The sequence below is a fragment of the Macadamia integrifolia genome, chromosome 1 (genome assembly GCF_013358625.1).
Source record: "Macadamia integrifolia cultivar HAES 741 chromosome 1, SCU_Mint_v3, whole genome shotgun sequence".
In the NCBI taxonomy this organism is placed as follows: domain Eukaryota; kingdom Viridiplantae; phylum Streptophyta; class Magnoliopsida; order Proteales; family Proteaceae; genus Macadamia; species Macadamia integrifolia.
This window is the reverse complement of record NC_056557.1, coordinates 34,716,834-34,742,559: the sequence shown is the minus strand read 5'-3', so window position 1 is coordinate 34,742,559 and position 25,726 is coordinate 34,716,834. Positions and strand designations below refer to the sequence as shown.

At 36.4% G+C, this 25,726-nt stretch overlaps 1 protein-coding gene across 1 annotated transcript; it reads right to left on the bottom strand.

Annotated features, from left to right (window-relative positions):
• Positions 1-12,318: 12,318 nt before the first annotated feature.
• LOC122078942 (acyl-coenzyme A thioesterase 13-like) lies at positions 12,319-15,229 on the bottom strand. The gene is made up of 3 exons (XM_042645178.1): positions 14,996-15,229; positions 14,735-14,878; positions 12,319-12,643 (listed from the first exon to the last, which is right to left on the bottom strand). The coding sequence occupies exons 1-3, from the start codon at positions 15,176-15,178 to the stop codon at positions 12,500-12,502; spliced, it is 471 nt and encodes a 156-aa protein (XP_042501112.1). The 5' UTR covers positions 15,179-15,229; the 3' UTR covers positions 12,319-12,499.
• Between the last annotated feature and the right edge of the window lie 10,497 nt (positions 15,230-25,726).

Sequence of the window (25,726 nt, the reverse complement as noted above, 5' to 3'; positions counted from 1 at the left end):
ATCCAAATTACCTTCCCTTTGCCCCAGTTTACCTCGTCCCATCTGCTTATGACCGACCCATCAAAGCTATCGCTTTCTTTGATACAGGATCTGCAACAACAATGTTTAATCTTGATATCCTCCCCTCTTGGATCTGGAAACCTCATAAACAGGAGTTTCGAATTGCAAATGATCAGATTTTTTTCCATTGATAAAATCTCTCGAGCTGCTATGAAAATCAAAATTCTTCCCACTTTGGTTGTCAACCAAGAGTTCTAGGTTCAACCCTTCTAGCCAAAGATATTCTTATTGGATTTGATATCTTGAGCCAACTTTCTGCTTTAAAATGGATTACCACAGGATTAAAATACAAACTGTATTTTCTTCCCTGGACACAAGTTACTAACGTGTTTTTTGTAGAATCCTTACCATTCTTTAAAGAACATCTTCTCGCTACATCATGTGAGAAAATGATACTGAATTTATGCAGAAATGTTCTTCTCCTCTGTGGTAGAATTTAGACTTATACATACGGCTTCCTTTCAAGAAGAATGAAGACATCAATCCAACTAAAGCCAGTCATTCAGGAATGAATCCAGAGCACCTTGCACTTGCCATCCAGGAACTCCAACAACTTCCACAACAAGGATTGATTGAACCAACTACTTCAGCTTGGGCTTGTGAAACATTCTATGTGAATAAAAGAGCAGAGCAAACATGAGGAAAAATGAGGCTTGTTATCAATTATCAGCCCCTGAACCTGAACAATGGTGCCAGTTACTACATGCCGTATGTGTTTTTAACAATGGAATGGAATTCCTGTAGAAGCTTATAGTGGGAATCCATATCTGAGGAGAATAAGAGAATATCATCAATGTAAATCAGTGCATGTTTCTGGATTGGAGAGAAAATTCTGATCATAGCTTTTTGGAAGATAGTGCCGTCTTTAATCCAAATGGCATGACTGTCCATTGCTAATGATGGCCAGGAATACAGAAGGCAGTCTTCGGCATATCTTATGGGTGAACACCAAGTTGTCAAAAGCCTGCTTTAAGATCAAACTTTGAGAAGACTCGGGCATTTGGTAATTGTGATAGAAGAACTGGTCTTGTTGGCAAAGGGAACTAATCATCAGCTACAAATGCATTCAGGGGCTGATAATTGATAACAAGCCTCATTTTTCCTCGTGTTTGCTTTGCTCTTTTATTCACATAGAATGCTTCATAAGCCCAAGCTGAAGTAGTTGGTTCAATCAATCCTTCTTGTTGAAGCTGTTGGAGTTCCTGGATGGCAAGTGCAAGGTGCTTTGGATTCATTCATGAATGACTGACTTTAGTTGGATTGATATCTTCATTCTTCTTAAAAGGAAGCCGGATGTAGAAGTCTGGATTCTGCCATAGAGGAGAAGAACATTTCTGCATAAATTCAGTATGATTTTCTACACAGGATGTAGTGAGAAGATGTTCTTTAAAGAATGGCAGGGATTCAGCAAGAAACAAGTTAGTAACTTATATCCAGGGAAGAAAATACTGTTTGTATTTTAATCCTGTGGGAGTCCATTTTAAAGCAGAAAGTTGGCTCAAGATATCAAATCCAATAAGAATATCTTTGGCAGGAAGGGTTGAACCTAGGACTTTATGGATGACAACCAAAGTAGGAAGAATTTTGATTTTGATAAGAGCTCGAGACATTTTATGAATGGAAAAAATCTGACCATTTGCAACTCGAAACTCCTGTTTATGAGGTTTCCAGAACCAAGAGGGGAGGATATCAGGATTAACAATTGTTGTTACAGATCCTGTATCAAAGAAAGCAATAGCTTTGATGGGTCGGTCATAAGCAGATGTAATGAGGGGCCGGTGGGCCCCACGAGAACCAACACAATTGGATGTGGACCCACTTAAATACTTAGGAATCAAAGACTAGGAGCAGTGGCAATTTGGTAATTAAGTGAAGAATTCATGGCAGTTTTGTAATATATCCAGAATTTTCAAGAAGCTATTAGCAAATAAAGAAACGATAGGATTATTATTTATTGGCTAGGGACAAACTAGGAACAACCTTCAATTTGATGGCAGGGTGTAAATAAGAGGGTAAAGGAGGGGTATTAATATGGAATGAAACAAAAGACTATCACAAAAGACAAAAGACCTTATGTAACGTATGAGTTGAGAGGGGTAACATGGGAGTGGGACTTAAAGTACAGGATAGAGGAGAATATAAGAAGAGGGGAAGGGTAACCTTGGAAAATATTAATATGACTTTAACACAAAAAGACATAAGCAATGAAGAAGGATAATGACTAAGAGAGGAAAAAGAAACTTTAGGCCTTCTTCTTCCTTAAGCCTGAATAGTGGCGGAATAACCAGGAACTCCTCAATTCGATCCAGCAATAAACCCATTAGCCCAACTTCTCAAGAACTTTCAGATTTGAACTCCCAACCCTTTGTACTCTAAAACCACCACAAGGATCAATGGTAGTAGCAATCAAGAAAAGTGAATAAGATCCCTGAAACAAGACCTGGCAGAAATCTTAGAACAACTTAGTTGCAGGTCGAGGTCTTCCCCATTTAGTCCAGTATTGAGAACTTATATGAAGGGGTTTTGGTCGCCTAGAAGAGGGTTTCCTTCGCTCATAATCTCAGCCCAAATAGAACAAGGGAGAGGCAGATCGACCCACCTGATTAGGATAGCAACTGTCGCCCAGAAACAGAGTACAGGTAACAGTGGCTCAAGGATTAAGGACTGGTTGAGTTACAGGGTTCTGGCAGTGAACCTGAGGTAGTTACAGACCTACAGGGGTTTAATCTTCGATTCCAGAATAGAGAGGGAGAGAACTAGGGAAGGAGAAGGAGAGAGAGAGAGAATGGTCGCAGGGAAGAGAAGAGAGGGGGGTTGTCTCGCCGGACAAAGAGGAAGAAGAGAGAGAAGGGGGGGGGGAAGACAGCCAAGCAGGGGGTTTCACAATCAATTTTTCTTCATTAATATACCTATTCTTCCCATGAATTACATGTCCAATATATAATAAAATAAAATTAAAAACCTTCTAATTAAAAATAAAAAACTAAGATGGAAATAAAATCTCCTACACCTAAGCTAACAAAATAAAGAAACAACTAAGGACTCAAATAGGGAACAAATATTCTCAAATAAAAATAAAATCCTAAATATTCTATTAAACTTAGAATCCAAATTAGTAACTTGGAACCCAAATTGGATCTGGGTCTTGATCCTGGTTCTGGAGCATGCTTAGATCAATCCATCGGTGTGCTGCTGCATCAAGATGGGACGAGGTAAACTGGGGCAAAGGGAAGGTAATTTGGATTGATCGGGACCACGGGTGGACTATACACTGGAGGAGGTGTAGGATGAATAAGATCCAACTGGTAAAGGGGTTCAAATTCCTTGGACTCAGCTTCAAAAGAGGAGGATTCCTGAGTTACTTGTTCTGATGGTGCCTCAATTTCAAACAGAGTATCCTGGGAGAGCTCATCATCTATAGAGTAGACAGATTCAATATTTTCATCATGACAAACTTCATATAGCTTCTGGAATTGGGACAACATATGAATCAACTTCTCCCGTTTCTTTTGATTTGGACAATTTTTTGCAAAATGTCCTTTCTTTCCACATACATAGAAACGATCACTATTTTTTCCGCGAACTTCTTCTTATAAAGATATTTCCATCGCCTGTTTTTTTGAGAAGGTTGTGTTCCTTTCCTGTAGAATTTCTTAGAAGACCGGAATGTTCTATAGTGATTCTTCTTCTTTGTTGAGCATTCACAAGTATGTGGTTCTTTGCATTTGATTTTCAGATAGGATTTTTCACAAGAATCCTTTAACCTGGATGAGAGCTTAGCCCATTCCTTGAGAAACTGCTTTTGATTGCAAAATTTTCCAAGGGCAGTAAAAGCCTTTTGGTATAATTCTCCAAGTGATAGTCAGTCAATGGTATGGCCTTGTTATAGTCGGTCAATGGTATGGCCTTGATGTTCACAGAGTTTCGTTGCTTCATCGCCAAGTGGTTCTGGAAGAACTGAGAAAGATCCTTTTAAGAGTTGCATCATCAGGTCCACCAATATGATAAAATCTGGAGGACATACGATCATAATGTTTGTCAAGATCTCTCTTTTGGAATGAACAACAACGCATCTGGAGAAATTCCTCTTTTGCTTTATCTTTTAGATTCTGAGGAGGACCAAGAAATTCATTGTGAAGAATAACAATGAATATTTCGACTATAGGCACTTGGACCAACTGTAGTTTCCTATAGCCTCCAAGAGAGAAACCATTCTCGCATCCTTGTGTTATGGCTAAGAATTTAGAGATGACAGAATTTGGCATAGCTCCTTCAACCAAAAGTTCAGAGGTTAACCACGCATGAAATTCCGACACTCTATCAAGCAACTTGGTGACAAGGATGTCATCAAAAGTGAAGTGTTTGGGGTCCTAATTATGATAAGAACTTGGACCAGGTGGTTGGCGAGTAGGACCAATAGCTTCGCCTTCACCTTCTTCTTGAACTTCATCTAAATCACTCACTGTGGCATCTACTGTAGTCTGCTACTCAGAAACCATCATTGAGTCATGTGGTTCATTTAGAAAAGCAAGCCCATAATCTTCATCATCAGAAGCATTAGGGGATGAGAGTTGTAGAACTTGTTGGGGGGAAGCTAAGATTTTTAGGAAGGAGGAAAGGAGATTTGGATTCTCAATGGGTCCACAAGTTGGAGCTGGTTGGGTTGACGGAGGTGGAGGTGGAACATAGGGGATTAAAGGAGGTGGTCTAGAAGAGGGAGTAGGTGTATAAGGTGGAAAAGAGAATGAAGGGGGCCTAGACAGTTGAGTTTCTACATAATTAGGTTTAGGCTTTGGATATGGTTTTGGTTTTGGTTTTAGAGTACGTCGAAGTTTTCTATGTTGATCTTGAACAGCCTTCAACATGTCTATTGGGAAAGTATTATGGGGAATGGTTGTAGATAAAGGGTTTAGGCTAGGGCTACCAATACTCATATGAGCATCATAAAAATTCTCATATGGTTTTGATGGAGGGACAAATGGTGTAGCAGTGAAGGACTGGGTAGTCTGGGATGGAAACATTGATGCTTGGGGGAAAGCTTGTGATGTTGCTTCAAGGGCTTTTAGCTGTGATTCCAGAAATTTCTTTTCCTTTTTTTTTTTTTTTTTTTGCCAAAAGATGGTAAGTCTGGTTGTAGTTTGAGACAGTAGCAATGATGCCCAGCAATTGTTGATGCACTTCTTCAATCTTCAATTTTAATTCATTGATCATCCACGAGTTTGTGGTAACAGATTGTTGGAGGGTGCCTTGGGATTGTTGCATCTGTTGTTGGTTCTGAGCAATCTGCTGGAGATACTAATTTCGGGCCAAAGCATTCTCACCTTTCCAATCCAATTTAAGGCAACTTCTGTTGGAGAAAGAGGAGAGAACTGTCCATTTGGCTGAATTATTCTGGACTGAATCTTCCATTGATGTTGCCTATGTTCAGCATCTTCAAAATCCATAGTTGATGGAAAATCCTTTTGAACTGTAGAGAAACTGGATGCAGAGGCTGGATGAATAGAGGCTTGTGGCTGAATCATCTGGCAGGGTAGAGGTTCAGATAATTGGGAGGATGGGCTACCATATTCAACCAAATATTGGTATTTGCCACCATTTTCACCAAGAGTGCTAACATAAGGATCCCATTTTTCGTAACGCTTTTTGAGGTGTTGTTGAGAACCTTTCTTTTTACGTCTTCTGGATTTGCTATACTGATCATCATCTTCACTTTCTTCTGATGAACAGGAAGGACAATTACAAACATTAAACCATTTGTGGCCAGTTGAGTCTTGGAACTCGTAAATGGGATCTCCTGTTTCTGTATAAGCAGTTATAGGGACTGAAAGCAGTTCAGCAGTGTTCTGCTGTTGTGGAAGGATAGGCAAAAGAGCTGATACAGGAGGAGGAAAACGGATTTCAATTTGTCCATCAGGCCTTCTTGAGAAAACAAGATTTGCAGATACCAGAGGTTGGGTCTAGGACTAGTTTCGGGCTACTACTCTTTGCTCATAGGTAGATAGCCAAGCTTCAAGTAATAATCGCACTAGATCAAGTCGAGAGATTTGTCTGGGGACATATGTAACATTTGGTACTTGCTGAGAATCCACATTGATAAACAGAGCATCCGATGAGTGACCAGTAACAAGGTGAAAAGCATGATTCTGCAGCCTATAAACCATTTGATAATGGAGAGTGGCTGCTTTTGCATAAGGTATTTGGGAAGCACCTGTAATCTGAACCTGAAGCTGCAACGCATCAAGAAGATGCGGATCACAAAGTGGGATATTGTAATTGGGAAAGATAGTAAAGAAGACTGTGCCTGCATTCAGAGTTGTCTGGATATATGTGATGACAACATGCTCAAAATTTTTAAACCGACTGTCCAAAAGATCTAGTCTAGTGACTACTGGAAGACCCTTCCTTCCATGGAAAGTAAGGGCTAATCGGATAGCACCGAAATGGAGGTGAGTGTATCCTTGAGCCATTGTTGTGGCAGGAAGTTCAAGAGTAAAGAATTGCTCTTGAGAGGTGGCCGGAATAATACATTGGTCATAGCGAGATGTTTGGACCAATTCTTTAGCAACAGATGCCTTTTTGGGTGAAAAGATGGCAGTAATCTTTTTGTTGGATGTAGAAGGATTTTTGGGAAAGACTGTATAAGGGTTGATGATGGGATAATTGGTTGGGTGGGCTTGCCTGTCTTCAGGTAGATATTGTATTTCATACAAGTAGTCTACCTTAGAAGCATTAATAGACCGTAAAGGCAATGGTTTAGAGGAAGAGGAAGAAGTAGAGGGCCTAGGAGATGAGAGGACAGGGATTGGTAGTGAAGACATATAAAAAAGAGATCTTCTCCTTGGAGAATATCATGCAACCAATAATACTGGGAAGAAGAATAGAATGCACAAGAAGGTGTCTGTCGAGGTGATCTACTCAGTATTCTGCAACATTTAGCCTACTTGCCGAGATAAAAGAGCACAAACACCACCTGTTTGGTAAAAAGCTCAACAAATCACAAAGGCCTTTGCTGACTGTTGCAGCCTACCGGACACGAGAAAGAGATTCTCGTCTTCTCAGGCTACCTGACTTCCTGATCTTGTTACCTACTTGTTCTGATACCAAGTTTTTTCACCATTAGGAGGACAAGTAGCTATAAATAGATGATCACCTCTCAAATACTCTGATTTGAAAAAGGTAGACCAAAGAGATTTATTAATGCAAATCCTCCATAAGGATTTTAACTGAAAGCCAATGTACATATCTCCAAAATATTTTATTCTTATTCCGCCTTCACTCGTAAGGAGACAGAGTGTTGAAACTGACCCAATGATTTTTGCTTCCAAATTCTGATTCACCCCATAGGAAATTAGAATATAAGCTTTCTAATCTCTTCCAAATACCAATTGGAATCAAAGAAGTAGAAAGTAAATAGATGGTTATGCTGCAAAGAACATGCTTAATTAGAATAATCTTACCCCCTGTTGAGAGAAACTTTCCTTTCCACCCTATAAGCTTATTTAAAACCTTTTCAAGGGCCCCATTAAAATGACAGATTTTGGCCTTCCCTTTGATTATTGGGACCCCCAAATAGGTAAAAGGAAAAGTGACTCGTTTAAATCTTGTAGCCTCTTCACCATCTTGGTTCTACGTTTTGGAGTTTTCGATCTTTGATTTGTCAACTTACTGGCCCGAAGAAGCCTCATACATAGATAGAAACCCATTATCTGCATAGTATAAGACTTTAAAGCTTTAGCAAAAATAATGGTATCGTTAGCATACGGACTATGGGAGATACTCGGACAACCCCTAAAAACATGGAAATACTTGGCCTATCCTTCAAGAAAGATAGATCTTAGACCTCTACTAAGAACTTCTTCTACTAGAATAAAAAGGCTTGGTGATAAAGGGTCCCCTTGTCTGACACCTCTAGTTGACTTGAAATAATCCATAGGGCTGCCATTCAACAGAATGGAAAACCAACAATTACAAACTGTTTCCTTCACTAGGTTAATCCATCGACCACTAAAGCCAAAATTTTGAAGGCAAACAAATAAAAATGACCACTCCAACCTATCATAAGCCTTCTGATGCAGATTAATTACCAAAATAGGCTTGTTTTATTAGGAATAGGCTTAGGGTTGGGTTCCTTACATATTGGGCCTTTGATCCCATGTGTTTTGAGTGTAATAGACCACTTTTATGGGTCTAAGAGGGAGGGTCTAAGATTGAATACGGGATTCAGTGATTTGTTTCCTTTTTCTTTAGTTTCCTTTTTAGATGGGGTTATTTAGTTTCTAATTTTAGTACCTAAATTAGTTTCTAATTTCAAGTCATTGTTAGTTTCTAATTTCTGTCTAGACTAGTTTCTATTTTCATTAGATTCTAATTTCCAGTTTTAGTAACTTCTTATAATCAATTTTTAGTAACTCAGATTTAGTAACTTTAAGTTACTATTACTTGTAAACCCTCCCCATCATTATTATAAATAAATGATAGCTCTCATCATAGAGAGATAATTTTGATTTTGAAAAAAAAGAACTTGCTGCTGGTCGCTGCCATGCATCTACTGGATTTTCTGTGTGTGATCACAGAACAAGGGGTTGGTGTTTGATCCGGTTGACTCCTTGCGGCATGAAGTTTAGGAGGGTTTCTTCAAGTGTTCTTTTTCTTCTTCAAGGTATTATGAGGCCCTATTACTACCCTACTGTCACAAGTATTTAATTCAACCTTTTACTCAGTTCTGTCCAGCGATAAAGTGCTTTGCGAAGAAATCTCAAATTCTGTCCAGGTCTATTTCTCCATTAGTTTGGTCTGAAATTTTGATCAGAGATTCCCCTCACCTAGGAAGAAATTTGATCCACATATGAGCCTTTTCTCATCAGTGGTTTGTGAGATATATGAAATCACCATATTTTGTCCTGTAGTGGATTTCTGAACAGAGGATAGAACCGATAGGGTCCTTTCTGCCCCCCTGTCTTTCTGTGATTGGTATTTTGGTTGGGCTGTGTTTGGGATTCATTATTGTGTCTGAATTAGTCCTAGTTGCTGATCTATTTTTTGATTTGATAAATGATCAGTTTTGGAGATCGATTTGATTGCTAAGAAATCCTTCTTCATTATTTCTGGTTTGTGGAATTATTGTCTTATATATGTTGTAATCTGGTTGTTCTCTAATCTAAAAGTTCATGTAGTTTTGGGATTGGTTTGGTTGTCCAATCCTTTCCTACATTAAGTGGTATCAAAGGATGGCTGAGAACAACACCCCCACCTTAGCTTCTATTATGGAGTTGATACAGAATATGAGAGCTGAAATAAAGGCTGAATTGAAGGCTGAATTGGATGCCAGGTTATTGAATGAAGAGACCCCACCCCAACAGCCTACTGACAGTTCACGTACAACACCCGAAGTGGACACTCCAATGAATGTGGTTACTCAGTTGACTAACAGGAGAACAAACCCTAATCTGAGAGCACGACAGAGGGTTCCGGTAGTACAACCTACTTTTGAAGAGCATGTAAGAGGATATTTTGAGACTGAGCGTCCCGTGCAACAGAGGTGTTCTGGAGATTCATAGAAGGTCAAGCTTCATCTGAAGGAGTTTGATGGGAGATATGACCCCCAATTGTTCTATGATTGGGTAGTTGCACTAAACGACTATTTTAACTATTATGAGTTACTTGAGGAACGAAAGATGAAACTAGCTCGTGCTAAGCTAGTTGGGGCTGCTTGTGAGTGGTGGAGGACCTATGAGCTAGAGTTGGAAGACCGTGGTAGAGAACCTACTGGTTGGGAAGAGATGTAGCTTGAGTTATCAGATCAATACTTGCCATGCAACTTCAGAGCTCGCATACAAGACCAGCTGAACTCTCTTCATCAAGGGTCTATGACTGTTGCCGAGTATATGAATAAGTTTGATGCACTTTATTCTTGTACAAGCATTAGGAAGAATGAGAGGCAATTACTTTCTCAGTTTCGATTGGGATTACGAGCTGAAATTAATAGAAGAATTGGTGTTGTTGATGTGTATACAGTGAGAGATTGCTTTGACAAGGCTCTTCGAGCAGAGGAACTTATGGCACAGCCAGGTAGAAGGTTTGGTTACCAAGCTAGGGAGGTTAAGAAGAATTTTCTAGCCACTAAACCTAACACTTCAACACCCCCAAGAGCCACAACTCCTCTACGTGAAGTGAAGATACCTCTATTAAAACTAAAAGAACTTGAAGTCAAGGTTCACGTTGGAGAGATAGTTCTTGAAGCTTCAAAGACAATAGGTCAAGAGATAGAAGATTCCACTGAAGAGTTCTACATTGAAGAGAGCGTAGTAGAAGAGACTGAAGCCTTGGAAGATGAGGTAGTAATTGAAAAAACTCCACAACAAGTCTTTGAGACTCATGATGAGAAGGAAGAGATTGTTCTTCCAATCCTTAATGAGAAGGTTACAAACGTTGATGACTCTATGCATACAACATTCACAATTGGTATCGATTCAAAAGTCGAACATACAGAGTTTGTTATGCCATCATGGTTCTTCAAAGAGAAAGCTCCATGCCTTGAAGACTACATTCCACAAGTTTACAAGCAACCAGAATTTTGTTTGGGAATGGTCAAAGCTACTATTCACATGTTTCCGCCTCATCACTGTAAAATTCGAGGACGAATTTTTTCAAGATGGGGAGAGTTGATGCAGATTAATTACCAAAATAGGCTTGTTTTATTAGGAATAAGCCTATGATTGGGTTCCATACATATTAGGCCTTTGATCCCATGTGTTTTGAGTGTATTGGACTACTTTTATAGGTCTAAACTAGGGGTTCTAAGGTTGCATACGGGATTCAGTGATTTGTTTCCTTTTTCTTTAGTTTCCTTTTTAGATGGGGTTATTTAGTTTCTAATTTCAGTACCTAAATTAGTTTCTAATTTCAAGTCATTGTTAGTTTCTAATTTCTGTCTAGACTAGTTTCTATTTTCATTAGATTATAATTTCCAGTTTTTAGTAACTTCTTATAATCAATTTTTAGTAACTCAGATTTATTAACTCTGAGTTACTATTACTTGTAAATCCTCCTCATCATTATTATAAATAAATGAGAGCTCTCATCATAGAGAGACAATTTTGATTTTGAAAAAAAAGAACTTGTTGTTGGTCGCTGCCATGCATCTATTAGATTTTCTATGTGTGTGATCACAGAACAAGGGGCTAGTGTTTGATCCGGTTGACTCCTTGCGGCGTGAAGTTTAGGAGGATTTCTTCAAGTGTTCTTTTTCTTCTTCAAGGTATTATGAGGCCCTATTACTGCCCTACTGTCACAAGTATTTAATTCAACCTTTTACTCAGTTCTGTCCAGCGATAAAGTGCTCTGCGAAGAAATCTCAGATTCTGTCCAGGTCTATTTCTCCATTAGTTTGGTCTGAAATTTTGATCAGAGATTCCTCTCACCTAGGAAGAAACTTGATCCACATATGAGCCTTTTCTCATCAGTGGTTTGTGAGATATACGAAATCACCATATTTTGTCCTGTAATGGATTTCTGAACAGAGGACAGAACCGATAAGGTCCTTTCTGTCCCCCTGTCTTTCTGTGATTGGTATTCTGGTTGGGCTGTGTTTGGGACTCATTATTGTGTCTAAATTAGTCCTAGTTGCTGGTCTATTTTCTGATTTGATAAAGGATCAGTTTTGGAGACCGATTTGACTGCTGAAAAATCCTTCTTCATTATTTCTGGTTTGTGGAATTATTGTCTTATATAGGCTGTAATCTGGTTGTTCTATAATCTAAAAGTTCCTACAGTTTTAGGACTGGTTTGGTTGTCCAATCCTTTCCTACATTAAGTGGTATCAGAGGATGGCTGAGAACAAAAGCCATTCCATGACAGATTACATCCTAGAGAGAGAGAGAGAGAGAGAGACAGAGAGAGAGAAGCATATTTATAATGAAGAAATAACACCACCATCAAATGGTTCCCTCCACCAAATTGGAGGCTACTCTGCTATTCCATAATTTAGCTGCAAGTCAACTTAGCTTTATCTCAGAAATGGGGTGGTTGGCTACATGAATTCTGCTCCATAATTTATATAGTTCTGGAATGTTATCCAAAAGGGTTTTAAATAGAAAAACCAAATCCATTCTACCATTGGAGGGAGGGGAGTGGAAGAGGAGGTAACTCTTCAGTGGTATTTCTTATGAAATTGGTATGTTCAGAAACCCAACCCAATGCTTCATGGTTTATCACCACATGCCACGAATCAGTAAGAAGTTAAGATATCAAGCAAAAGGAAGTTAAAGTTGAGAGTGGCGTACCACATAGCCCTTATAATGACTGAAATAAGAATTTGTGCCACAAAGATATACAACAATAGAGGCCCTCAATTAAGCTGCTTTGGCTTTACTCCTGCCTACAGACTGAAGATGTGAAGATAATAGTTTTTGAACATTTAATGGATAAGGTTATAGGATCCTTATAATTTACTAGATGCAACAGGATACTTAGTGTGATGTCCCTGTGCAAATATCTTCCCAGTCTTCTTATTCCTCAACTCAACACTGACGACTCCAATTGCCTTCCCAACACGTAACACTTCCCCCACAACTTCAATTTCTTCCTGAATCAATATCCAAGAGAAGATTGCACATCAGATAGGAGTAAAGTATAACTAGAAACTCAAACTTAAGAAGTTCAGCTCATTCAAATCCAGACTCATAGAAAACAAACTTCTAATATACATATACCAAACTCAAAAATGAAATTCAACCACCCTGACCAGCAGAACAAAAAGGTATGCAGGTCTACATGAAATATAAAGAGGCTAAACATAAATAACTATAAATAACTCAATTGATAAACAATCATCAGAAGATAAATGCAAGATCTGAGTACGATAATCCAATTCAAAGCATTAAAAATTATCGACAAGTTGGAATGCATTTGAACAAAGACCAAACTGAATAACCAGAATATAAAGTATGAGAGGAAACACTAGATCTCTCTCTAGTTGCCAACCATATCGAAAATAAGAACAGAGCAAGGAAATTTATGTGGTCGTTTTATGAACAGACACTTTGTCGAGTTAACAGTCCCACTTTAGCATCCAGAATGAGTAACAGCCCACAGTCGACAGGAATTAACAGGCCATGGACACAATATAAAAATCTTCCATGGGCAACAGCTATCACTCGGAACAAAAACTACATTGTGGGAATCTGATCTATGCCATGAAGGTTAAGTCAATGCCCAGAAATAACTAGAATGAATCTCCCTTCACAAGAATAACCTAAATAAAATTTCCAGGATAAATCTATCCCTATAGAGTTCATCAGTAAATAAAATTTGGAAAGCATTGGTGAACTGGCTACGGTCCCACTCTTTATCACCAAAAGTTACAGAAAATAACCTTCTGCAAAATAATGCTTTATGTTGTTTCCAACCTATGTTGTTTCCAACCAATTTTTGTAGGGAAAGTTACTTCGCATGGTCACCACAATTCATCACCTTCACACAAGTTAGGCAGACAACAGCATAATATAATGTCAGGAAATACTAATTGTTGGTCCAGATTGCTTTAACCCTCCTGTACTGTGATTCAAGGAATAACAGAGCCTCAACCTATGTCTTGACCATTAGCAAAATCATGCCAATAAAAAGAAAGCTCACTCACTCACCAAAAGAAATGAAGAGTTTTTTTTTTTGGTCATTTAAATAGATACTCTTGGGAAAATTGTTCTCCGAATAATGAAGAAAAGATTGTGGCACAACACTTCTCAAGTCAAATGCCATAGGTTACTGAAGTTCTCAAAGAATATGAAAGAAGTCTATCTATGCAACACTGAGCTTGTTGGGTCCTCTCAGTATTAGGAGACCAAAAAAATTGTGTCAAGCATCAGTAAAGATAAGAAATTAAAGGCTTGAAAAATCAGACAATGCAGAAAGATGTGGGGTTTGAGTTTTACAAATGAAAGGCCACTTTCACACTATGAATCAGAGTAGCAAGCACAATGTTGGCTTCTCTGAGCTTGTTCCTTTCTTTACCAAATTTCACTAGTGTCTAACTCTAACCCACAGGGAGCCATTGATAAGAAAATGAAAATAAAATCTAGAAGTGTAAAGAACAAATGACTTGCTATCATTAAGGGTACAAACATGTTGACCTCCTGCTACATAAATGAAGTAGTGACAGGAAGCTTTTGTGTCTTAGGCCAAGTCAGCAGTCTCTTTATCATGCTTACTGCTAGACTCATGGGTAGCTTTGTTGACTGTTCTTCAGAATTAACCAAAAGAAAGGAAAAGAAAAAGGGAAAGCAGGCTGATGAATCTGTATCTCCATAAATATTTGCCATCCTTTCATTTCAAAGTTTAATTCGGTATTTTCTCCATGAATTCATAATCACATTCTAGGAAAAGAACCTGCTCTGGATAGCTAACTGCCACTTTTCTTTTACATAATACAAGCTATTTATTTTTTTTTCATATACTTTTCCATGTATAGAATCTTTAATTTTCTCCACACATGGCTTCTACCCACACTTCAAAATTGATCAATTTTGTTTGAAACAAAGTAGCAGAGACTTGGAGATGGAAAAAAAAAGGGTTTATTGAAGAGGTAATGCAGCATTAACAATATCGAAGTACCAGACACAATAAACAGATAAGATACTGAGATTATATTCAAGGAAAGAGCAGATTAGTTGGTACCCACATCCGGAAATGCAGCATCCAAGTAGGTGATATTAATTTCAACAGAAACACCGGTTTCATGAGCTCCAACAGTTTCCATTGTTAATGCCCCAACTATGTCTACCAGCGTTCCCGTCACCCCGCCGTGCAGGAAGTTATCAGAGTTCTTAATCCAACAAGAAAAAACCAAAACCCAATTCAAAATCAAAATTAAAGAGAAAGATTTATGTGTCTCCGTCTTCTAAGTTGGAATCAGATCAGATGAAAGGAGTGTTGGACTTACCACAAGGCTACGAGGGACTTTCATGGAGCAGACAAGTCGACCTGGTTCGATGACATCGAGCTGAATCCCTTGCAAAATAAAACGGTCAAAAAACGGAAGTTTGTTGGGCACTGCATCGATCGAAGCACTTTCATTCTCCTCTCCCTCTCTCTCTAATAATCTCTTCACTGAATCCAAATCCATTTATGTTTCTGCAACTCAATTCCTCAATTAACATTCGACAACAACGACACAGCATCCCAACCAAATGGTAAATGATATGGCGTCAGCTACTTAAACATCAAGGCCGTTTGATAACGTTTCAAGAGTAACGGCAAAAACGGAACAAAAAAACATTCGATAAAACTGTTTAATTTCATTTGTTTTCAGAAATAGAAATTAAAATTTTTACTTGTTTTGTCGTTTTTAGAAATGATTCGTGGTCATTCTTTCATTGATTATTATCGACTTCTAGAAGCATGATTTATCAAACACCTTTAATTTCGTTTCTATTTCTAGAAACGAAAATTTATGTTTCTACCATTTTTTTTTTTTTGAAACAGAAACACCAAAAACATTTTCAAACAGGCCCCAAATTGGTTGACTTCAAATGGATCTATCTTGAGGTTGCTGCCTTAATTTTCTATTGTTTACATTAATGGTCACATGATTTACATCAACCTCCCCTAACATTTGCATATATTACATTATCCCCTAAAAATCTATTTATTACATTTAAACTCATCCAAAACACAGTATGAGAGGTGTTAGTTTTTGAAATTGAAAAGATGATTTTACCCTTCTTCATCCTCTCTCTCTCTCTCTCTCTCTCTCTCTCTCTCTACATCTTCTTATTCTTCTTCTTCTCTAACAAATAATTTGACGTAACGTAGACGGCCAGTCGAAGAGAAGAACGAAGAATCCGATCAAGAGCGACAGGGAAGGGAAGGAATAGATGAAAGATACGAGATGGAGATAGAACCGTCAGAAATGTGGTTAGGACTCTGCAAACAGTGAAATGCTGACAAGTTCACATAGACCGTCACGTAACGATCGAAGGTTGCCACCGGAGGGTCAAAATTCCTGCAACCTGTGCTTATGGTATCTTCAGTCTTACTCAGGAACTCAGTCACAAATCTAACGGAGAAACGATTCAATGGCTCTTGGAGTAGGTTCGTCTTGAACTTGTTATCCCCAAGCCCAACACACCTCCATCCAAGAGACGTTTGGCTGGGAACTCCATTCCACTCCCAAACCCATCTCTATCGCTTACCCTGAACTTGAAGCCAATGCTAATGGCGCTAGGGTCATTGCTCTTCTACCTGCTCCTGATGACACTGAGCCGGTAATCAGTAGGCGAAGCTGTCACAATGTTTGATGCGGAGGGTCCCCTACCAATGGTGCGAGCTACTGTTCTGCAGGCATTGACTATCTTTTATGATACCCCTACCTTAGGTCCTTTACTCTATTGTCATTGCTTTCGTTTCATTTTACTATCTTCTCCTTTCTGCATATTATTTTACGATTTTGAGCATTTCTATTGATAAAATCTTAGTCGCGTTGTTTATTTGCATTGATATTTGATAAGCTTTCTTGTGTTTCTAGTTCTGTCCATAGGACTAAATTCTTGCAAATGTCGTCTAAGGAAACTAGAGAGGGGTGAGTTTAGGGCAAATAGAGGAGAGAAAGAAGAAGGGTAAAATCGTATTTTCAAGTTCAGAAACTAACACATCTCTCACGATGTTAGTTTGGGTGGGTTTAAATGTAATAAATGGATTTTTAGGGGGGGAGGATGTAATATAGGCAAACGCTAGGGGAGGTTGATGTAAATTACCCTTTATTTTTTTATATGATTCGATTCATTATGTAATCTGATTCCCTTTCGTCTCTCTCTCACTTGATTGGATTGAATCTTGATATGGAAACATAAGTGAAAACTTTCAAATTCAGAGAAACTCTTGAAGTAAAAATTGGCAATTCTAAGTTAAATCTTAGAAAACAAAGAAGGGTTAGGTGCTCAATGGAGGCTGTTCTAAAGAATGTAGTTGACCATGTTGGTAGAGGAATCCAACCCTTCTACCGAAACAAAGATGATGGATAAATCTCTATACGTATGTATATGTCTTGAAATAAAAAATCCTCTCTCTCTCTCGAACCCTTCTATCGGAACAAAGATGATGGATAAATCTATATACGTAGGTATACGTCTTGAAATAGAATATACTCTCTCTCTCTCTCTCTCTCTCTCTCTCTCTCTCTCCCTTATAGATTAGTCACATGTCAAATTTTAGAATGTGTTAGACTGATTTTTTCCATATTTACCAAAAAAAAAATCATACGTACACACCTCTTCATATATTGTCATACTTCATTGTAAATTTTTAGTAATTAATTTTATTTTGGGAAANTTCCAAAAAAAAAAATTAAAGCAAAAGAAAACTTCACAGTTCCCAAGAGGAATTTTGAATTTTAAAAGCTGAATCTTCTCTTAGGTGAAGGCATACCAAGTGTAAAGAGAAATTCTTAACCCAAGAAAAAAAATAGAAAAAATGTATTTTTTTTTTTTTCTTTTCTTGGCTACCAAACACAGCCAAAGTGTTAAGTTTCGTCCAATTGTAGTTCTCTGTCGGCTATTGCAATGGGGTTAGACTCTATCTATGGTATACATCCCATTCAAAGCCCAACCAAAATATATATTCAACATCCCAATTTTGCTACCAAAGAAAAAAAACAACAAAAAATCAATAAAATCTTTTTCCAACTAAATGTGGTTAGCTACATAGATCAATGAATAGGCAAGATATAAAGCAAAGAAAAGAAAAAGACAAGAAACATAGCAATGCATCACCTTCGAGACAACCCACTTAAATACAATTTGCAAAACATAGATCTTTGCCATATCCCTACTAAGTAAAGAAATTATTTTTTCAACTTTGATTTGATCCCACCATGGTTGCCTTTGAATACAATTAATTTCATTAGTGATGCACTTAAAGAAGAATGAAACAGGATATCAAATGGCTAGAATGGCTGAGGCAACAGATTTGATAAGAGTCTCTCTCATTGCATAAGAGGAAGTCTTTTTCCAACCTTGTACTCTATTTCTAACCCAATCAACAATGAAGGAGAGCGCTTTTTATTTTGATCAACCAATGAAAGAAGGAAAGTCAAGATAAATTATGGGGCAAGTGACATATTTTATGATGATGATTTCCGAAATATCTACTTTGGCTTGTTCAGTAGTCTTGCTGAAGAAAAAATTTCAGATTTCTTATAACTGACCAATTTATCCAGAGAGGCATCTCTATAAAAAGAGATGATATCACAAAAATGCTGATCATCTCTAGGAATGTAATACGTATGAAGAAATAATATTAGGGGAGTGGAATGGGCACGGGTACGACATCCATTTATGATCTACCAAAACAAAAAAGAAGGTTATGGGATTGAACCCTATCACATTCAGATATATAAGGATTGGTGAATGCAGACACTACAAGAAAACACATTTTTTGCGATGGAAAAAAAGCGACGCAAAAAATATAAAACCGTCGCTAAAAATAGCAACGACGGTTAATTTTTAGTCGCCAAGTCCGTCGCATATACTGTCGCAGGTAAAAATAGGCGACGGAAAAAGATGGGTGGTTGGGAAAAATATTATTAGCGACAGAATTATATTTACCGTCGTCAAATATATTTTTAGCGACGGTAAATGCCATCGCCTATAACTATATAAATAATAGACGAAATTTATTTATAGCAACAGTATAAAAAAATCCGTCGCAAAAAATATATATTCCAACGGTTATTATCCGTCGCCTAAGCCTAATAATAGTTTATTTATAGCAACGGTATAATAAAACCAGTCGCCAAATATAAAATAAATAAAATAAAATTTTAATATTAGTAAATTTTAAATATTATCTATAAATTGTTCCTGTAATTACATCAATATATATTGTCCAATTCAGAAAATGAGATCATCCTAGGCATCCATATCATAATACATTACTTTCACTCAACTTCCAAAAAGTCTTACAATCATAATTAAAAATTCATTGTTTTCATTCATTTTTCAAAAAGTCTTATAATTATAAATAAGAAGTCATTGTTTTCGTTCCACTTTAAAAAAATTCCTACAATCAATACATCAAACTTCAGACTTTGCATTTTTCATTGATTAGGTTTGTCTTACATATTCCTCCAAAGGATAGCTCCACTTTCTTTCATAGCCTTGCCTTGCCACATTAGATTTAACAATATCCTGCAATATAGAATAATTAACTTATGCTATGCTTGAATACTAAGAAAATAAAAATGACATACTTTTCTCATTGCTAAAAACTATGAAATCAAAAATATAAACAAGAAGATTTATTGTTTCATGAAATTTTATTGACATCTCATTATACTTATTTGTTTGGACATTCAAACACATAATTAACTCATAGTATTGAGTATTGTCCTTTACAAATGAAAATAATTCTCTATCATCCTTTCAATGATGTACTTTTCAAACACCACCTATCATACTAAAATATAATTAAAAACATAAAGAAATAAAATAAAATGAAAAGGTTAAAGCTTTTTAGTTAACAAAATTTGACTAAAAAGCAAAGCAAAAGAAATTATTAAAAGTTGTCAAACTATTTGTGTTCATTAAGATGGTCAATTTAATCTAATATTACAATGTTATTATCGACTTAATTTCTCAATATAATATCTATAAGATCACATATTTAAAATAGATTTTTTTTTGTGTTACTTTGCAATGGCAAAGAATGAATTTATTAGGAACTTACATTATTTATACTAGTGTTCTTCCTAATGTTTAAAGGTGAAGGTTCCTTCAAGAAATTAGGACAAAGTCTTAGTGTAAAGTTGTCCAAGAAGTTTGTCTCCTCTCAACACCCTATACTCTTATGTTATACCTCATCCAACCACCATCACCTATATATACAGAGTCAAAAAATGAACTCTAGACTGTCACTACAATGGAGCATGACACATCAATTATTAACAAACATATCATAGATTGATACATATGGAATCATTATGGTTATGAAGATATATCCACTAAAGATATAATATATAGAGAAATTCAATTATAAATGTATAGAAATTAAAGTATATATTATACATATCCTTGAGAAGATTGGAATGATGTCATGAATTGCGTACGCATAGCTATTTGAGACTTCATCTCATTCATCTCTACACCTTGTTGAGAAATCTGCTCTTTTAATTGGCTATTCTCTAACCTTAATTCTGAGATATGTTGTCCTTCCCGCTGAGTGCGTAGTCCTTCTAAGCCAAACACTTGTTTTGGGGTTACTCCAGGCCCAAACATGCGCACATATCCATGTCTATCACGTCCCATTACTTTGGTGAAGGTTTCATCAATAACATCGTTGTCCTGTTGCATTTCTTCAGGTTGCAAACTTAGTTCACGTTGCATTTTTTCCTACAGGTATAATTAAGTAAGAAAATATAAAATAGACCATGATTTTATAAGCAATCACAAACCATAATGATAAATAATTAAATAAAAGATTAATCAAATAGTTAGAGAAATAAAAGATCAATATCAACACTTGTGTTCTATTTAATAACATACCAACTTTTTCGCAGACTTGTCATCCATGGAACATCCAGGCATTTTATGGATAAAGTCAAACATTTTGATACGATTTGGAAGTTTTTTCTCTGGGTCCTCGTTATGGTGAAATATAAAATAAAAACAATAAGTGTTAAAGACTTTGGGATAATAAAAAGCTAATAAACTCGATGTAATCAATATGATAATATAAAACAAAACACTTACCAATTTCTCACGTATGATGGCATATGAAGTTCTACCCATTCTATGACGTATTTTTTGTTTGGACTTATTTTTCTTATTATGATCGAAAAGTTCCTACAATAAAATAATGTATCATTTATTAATTTTAGTTCCTTAAGGTACTTAATGCTAAAACCAAACTCGTATATATACTCATGTCATAGATGTCAATCCATTCGTTTCAATATCTTACCTAATATAATTTATATGTCATTGTCACAACCATTCAATTAGTGAGAATATATCAATAATTTGAAGTAATATAACACATTTATAGATGTATATTACTTTATGCTTTTTATCATCCCACAACTTCAATAGCGCATCCCATTGCTCCAATGGTATAAGTTGAAGATCAATATTTTTCCTTCGATCAGAGAGTGAATCATATTTACTGTAGTACTGGGCCTTCAAGTCACATTTATGGTCCTTCAACCGTCTAGCTAATCTATCTAAGCACCATGTCTTGGAAACTTCAGAGATGATAAATTTGGCCTAGAATAATTTAAAAAAAAAATTAACAAACATCACATGGTTAGTTTATCCAACTAAATATTTTTCTTTAAGGTAATATATAAATATAATATGTGAGTGATATTACCGTTATTGCTTTTCAACAATCTTCTTTGACTGATTGTGGTATGTTTGTCCACTTAGAGTATGTCAATGGACAATATAGATGATTCCTTGCTAATGTTCCAATCCATGTAGTTAATTTTACTGTTGACTTGCTTTAACATAGTTGTCCCCACTCATTTACTTCAATTTGTATTCTCTCACCATCTGACATATTTATAATATCATGAGCCTTAGTTCTTCCCCTTTGGCCTCTCCCCCTTTTTCCTGTGAAAGATTAAGATAAGAAAACTAAAAGTATTGAGAATCATTATACTTTATATCAATTTTTAAATAATAACTTTACTACATGTACTAACCTGAATCACTTGTATTATCATTTCCACTTGTACTTCCACATACATTAGGATTACTCATACCTGTTTCTCAATAAACAACCACTATAAGAAATGTGATAATGTGTCAAGTCAACAATATACTTCCACATGCTCTTAAACTAGCATCAGGAATGCCTAGTCAATCAACATTAAGTTTATTGGTTTGCTCTCACCAAATGCTCTTATACTTATGTACTTTTACGGCCTATAATTCAAAAGCATTACAAAACTCTAAATATAACTGTTAAAATATGGTTGACTTATAAATTAGGTTTACTATTTTATGAGACAAATGGACTGAAAAAATAAATATCAATTACACAGTAAAAATGCCTACAATCAAAGATGAATTCGATTAAGAAAACTAAATCAAAAGAACAATGACTAATAAACAAACACAATTTTGCCAAAGAAATAAGAGAACCAATATTAATAAAAGTATAAAGTTTCTTTATTCTTTCATTCCAATAAAAGAAATACATAATCTAGAAAGAAAAAATTCAATGGATGCAGAAATTAAGAGAAAGATCAATCAATTGTTACCTTGTTTAAAAGTCAATTAATTTGATATATTGTCATTTGAACTCTCTATTGCATTGATCAATTCGATTGGTGTGTCAATTATAGTATCTTCCACATCAGATCTGACCCAACTCACATCGACATCACTATCACCATATGAATGTTCTATATTTTGTCTATCTTGTAATGTACTTTGTATAATTGTCTGATCTGATTCACCATGATCTTCGCCTCCCATGTCAAAAATATCTCTAATCTTTGTATTTATGACAATTTGCCATTCAGGCCTTTGTGGATCAGCAACGTAGAACACTTGCTCTACTTGTGATGGTAATACAAATGGGTCAGCAAACTGATCTTGGTCATTGTAATGTAAATGGTTAAAATTGACAAGGACAAATCCGAGGTCATCTTTCTCTACTCCCTTTCTAAGATTAGCCCAATCACATTTAAATAACATCACTCTGAGATTATTTGCATATTCCAATTCAATTACTTTCTTCAAAAATCCATAATACATGTTATATCCCTCAATAGGGTGTGTATATTTTGAACTAGAAAAGTCTTCTGTCAATGCCGTTAAAAGAACCCCACTATTTTGAGTTTTTCTATTATTCTCATGTACTTTACTATGAAACTTGATGCCATTAATAATGTATTCATCATAACTTCTTGCATCTAAGTTAGGACCTCGAGCTAGCCATCTGATATGATTAGGCACCTCGACCCCATTCTCGCGTAGATTCAATATCTAAATAAAAAAAATTACGATATGTATAATTAGAGATCTAAACATATAATCATGATATAGTATATAATCTAACTCTCTTCAATTAAATTTGGGTTGAACTTACATGCTCATTGAACCATTTTGGAGACTCCTTAGCATGCTTTGTTCTTACCAAATATGGGCGAGCTCTACGACCCATCGACCTTTGGATTTGTGCACAATGAAGCCTACATAGTAAGTGAAGAATCTCTTATCTACTAATATTTTCTTATAAGAATATAAATTATAAATTTTTTGCTCCAACATAAACATTTTGTGTAAACATAATTTATATGTAATACTTACTCACGATATTCTCCTAATCCTTTAGAGTTCTTGAGCACGTACCGATGTGCCTGGTCCCTTTCTATAATGTCGAGTCGTATCATCTTGCACTTCCCTATTGACCTACCTGCTTTTGAGAATATAGAAGATGGATCGTATGTTTCTGTTGACCCCACATTTCTTGGTAGTCTAGTTGACCTTGTTTCCACATCTTCAAGGTATCTAGAGTAATAGGTCAAACACTCATCTGCAAGATATCTTTTTGCTATAGATGCCACTGGCGTACTAGGGTTACGCATGTAGTCTTTCAATCGTTTGAGAAACCTAATTACAATCAAATTTATAGTTAATGTATTCAACATATTAAAAATCCTACACAAGTTATCTTATTGTTTAAGAAAAAATAAAAATTTAACACTAACCTTTCTATTGGATACATGCAACAGTATTGAACTGGACCAGCTAAGCTAGCTTCATGGGCTAAATGAACAATCAGGTGTACCATAACATCAAAGAATGTAGGCAGAAAAAGCCTTTCCATCTTGCATAGTGTTAAGACAACACTTTCACCAAGCCTCTTGAAGTCTTCCTCCTTCCCAACTTTACTACACAACTCTCGAAAAAATGCACTAACCTCTATCAATACAATACTGACATTCTTAGGCAATATGTTACGCACTGCAATTGGAAGAAGTTGTTGCATCATAATATGAGAATCATGGCTCTTCATTCTAATAATCTTACGTTCTTGCACACACTATGAAATATTACTACAAAGTCCATCTGGAACCTTTACACCCCTTAAAACTGTGCAAAACAAATCTTTGTCAGTGGTAGACATTGTGTAGCTTACTGGAGGTATGAACAACTTATTCTTGCCTTTAATGACCTTTGGTTGAAGATCTAATCGTATTTTCATGTCTCTCAAATCTAAACGTGCATTCACGTTATCCTTTGACTTTTCTTTTTGATCCAACAAAGTGTTAACGATATTATCACAGACATTCTTCTCAATATGCATCACATCTAAATTGTGACGGACTAGATTATCTTTCCAGTTGGCAAGTCAAAAAATATACTCTTCTTCTTCCAGTTGTATGGAAGCTCTAGATGTTTTAACCTCCTTTGCTTCTTCTTCCTACTTTGTTTATTATTTTCTTTACCAAATGGGGGAAAATCAACATATTGTAAATGTTCCAATATGTCGTTCCCTGATAGTTGCTTTGGCTGGAGTCTATGTTCCTCATGGCCATCAAAATTCCTTTTGTCTCGTCGAAATCGATGTTCTTGTGGAAGGAATCGACGATGGCCCAAATAACAATGTTTTTTGCCATATTTTAGTCAACGAGAAGAAGTCTCACTGTTGCAACATGGACAAGCATAAGCACCTTTAGTACTCCATCCTGAGAGGACTGCATATGCTGGAAAATCATTAATGGTCTATAACAAACATGCTTTTAGATTAAATTTCTCCTTCTTAAATGCCTCATAAGTCTCAACTCCATTGTACCATAAATCTTTTAATTCTTCTATCAATGGATGTAAATATACATCTATATCATTCCCAGGCTGTTCTGATCCAGGAATAAGCAAAGTAAGAATGAAGTAGTTTGGCTTCATGCACATCCATGGCGGAAAATTATAAGGCATCACCACAACAGGCCATACACTATGAGTTGATCTCATATGCTTGTGTGGGTTGAATCCATCACTTGCTAACCCGAGTCTGATATTACGAGGCTCCTCACTAAAAAGTTGATGCAATCTATCAAACTCCTTCCATCCTTGACTGTCAGCTGGGTGTGGTAACTTTGTCTTTTGTATGTTCTTCATGATGCCATCTCATATTAAATGAGGTTTTGGATGAAATATATAACCTCTGCAACCTTGGGATTAAAGGAAAATGACGTAATGTCTTAGCCGAAAATTTCTTTCCTTTACTTGAATATCTTGCTGCCCCACATTTATAACAAGATGTGGCTTTCTCTGCTCCTTTCCAAAACAACATGCAATCATTTGGGCAGGCATCAATCTTGTTGCAGTTGAGCCCCAAATCTTTGATCATTTTCTTTGTTTCATACATATTCTTTGGCAATGTATTTGGCTCTGGAAGCGCCTCTCGCAACAAATCTAACAGCATTGACAATGCTTTGTCGGTCATGTTGCAAAGGCACTTTATATGATAAAGACGAAGAATGAAGGATAATCTAGTAAATTTCATGCATCCTGGGTATAACTCCTTTGAATCTTCAATTAATCGTTCAAATTTATCCGCCTCTATACTTGCTCCCTTTGTATCATCACCTATGTCACCTTCCTTAACATCTTCATTTGTATTTCTTCCCTGCAACTCATCTAACATGGTGTGTGTACCATCATAT

Excerpts from the sequence above, each read along its gene's own strand:
- LOC122078942 (XM_042645178.1), bottom strand. The coding sequence starts at position 15,178 with ATGGATTTGGATTCAGTGAAGAGATTATTAGAGAGAGAGGGAGAGGAG. Across the intron at positions 14,879-14,995 it reads AAGTCCCTCGTAGCCTTGTG|AACTCTGATAACTTCCTGCA; the intron begins GTAAGTCCAACA and ends TGTTGGATTAAG. Across the intron at positions 12,644-14,734 it reads TGGATGCTGCATTTCCGGAT|GAAGAAATTGAAGTTGTGGG; the intron begins GTGGGTACCAAC and ends ATATTGATTCAG.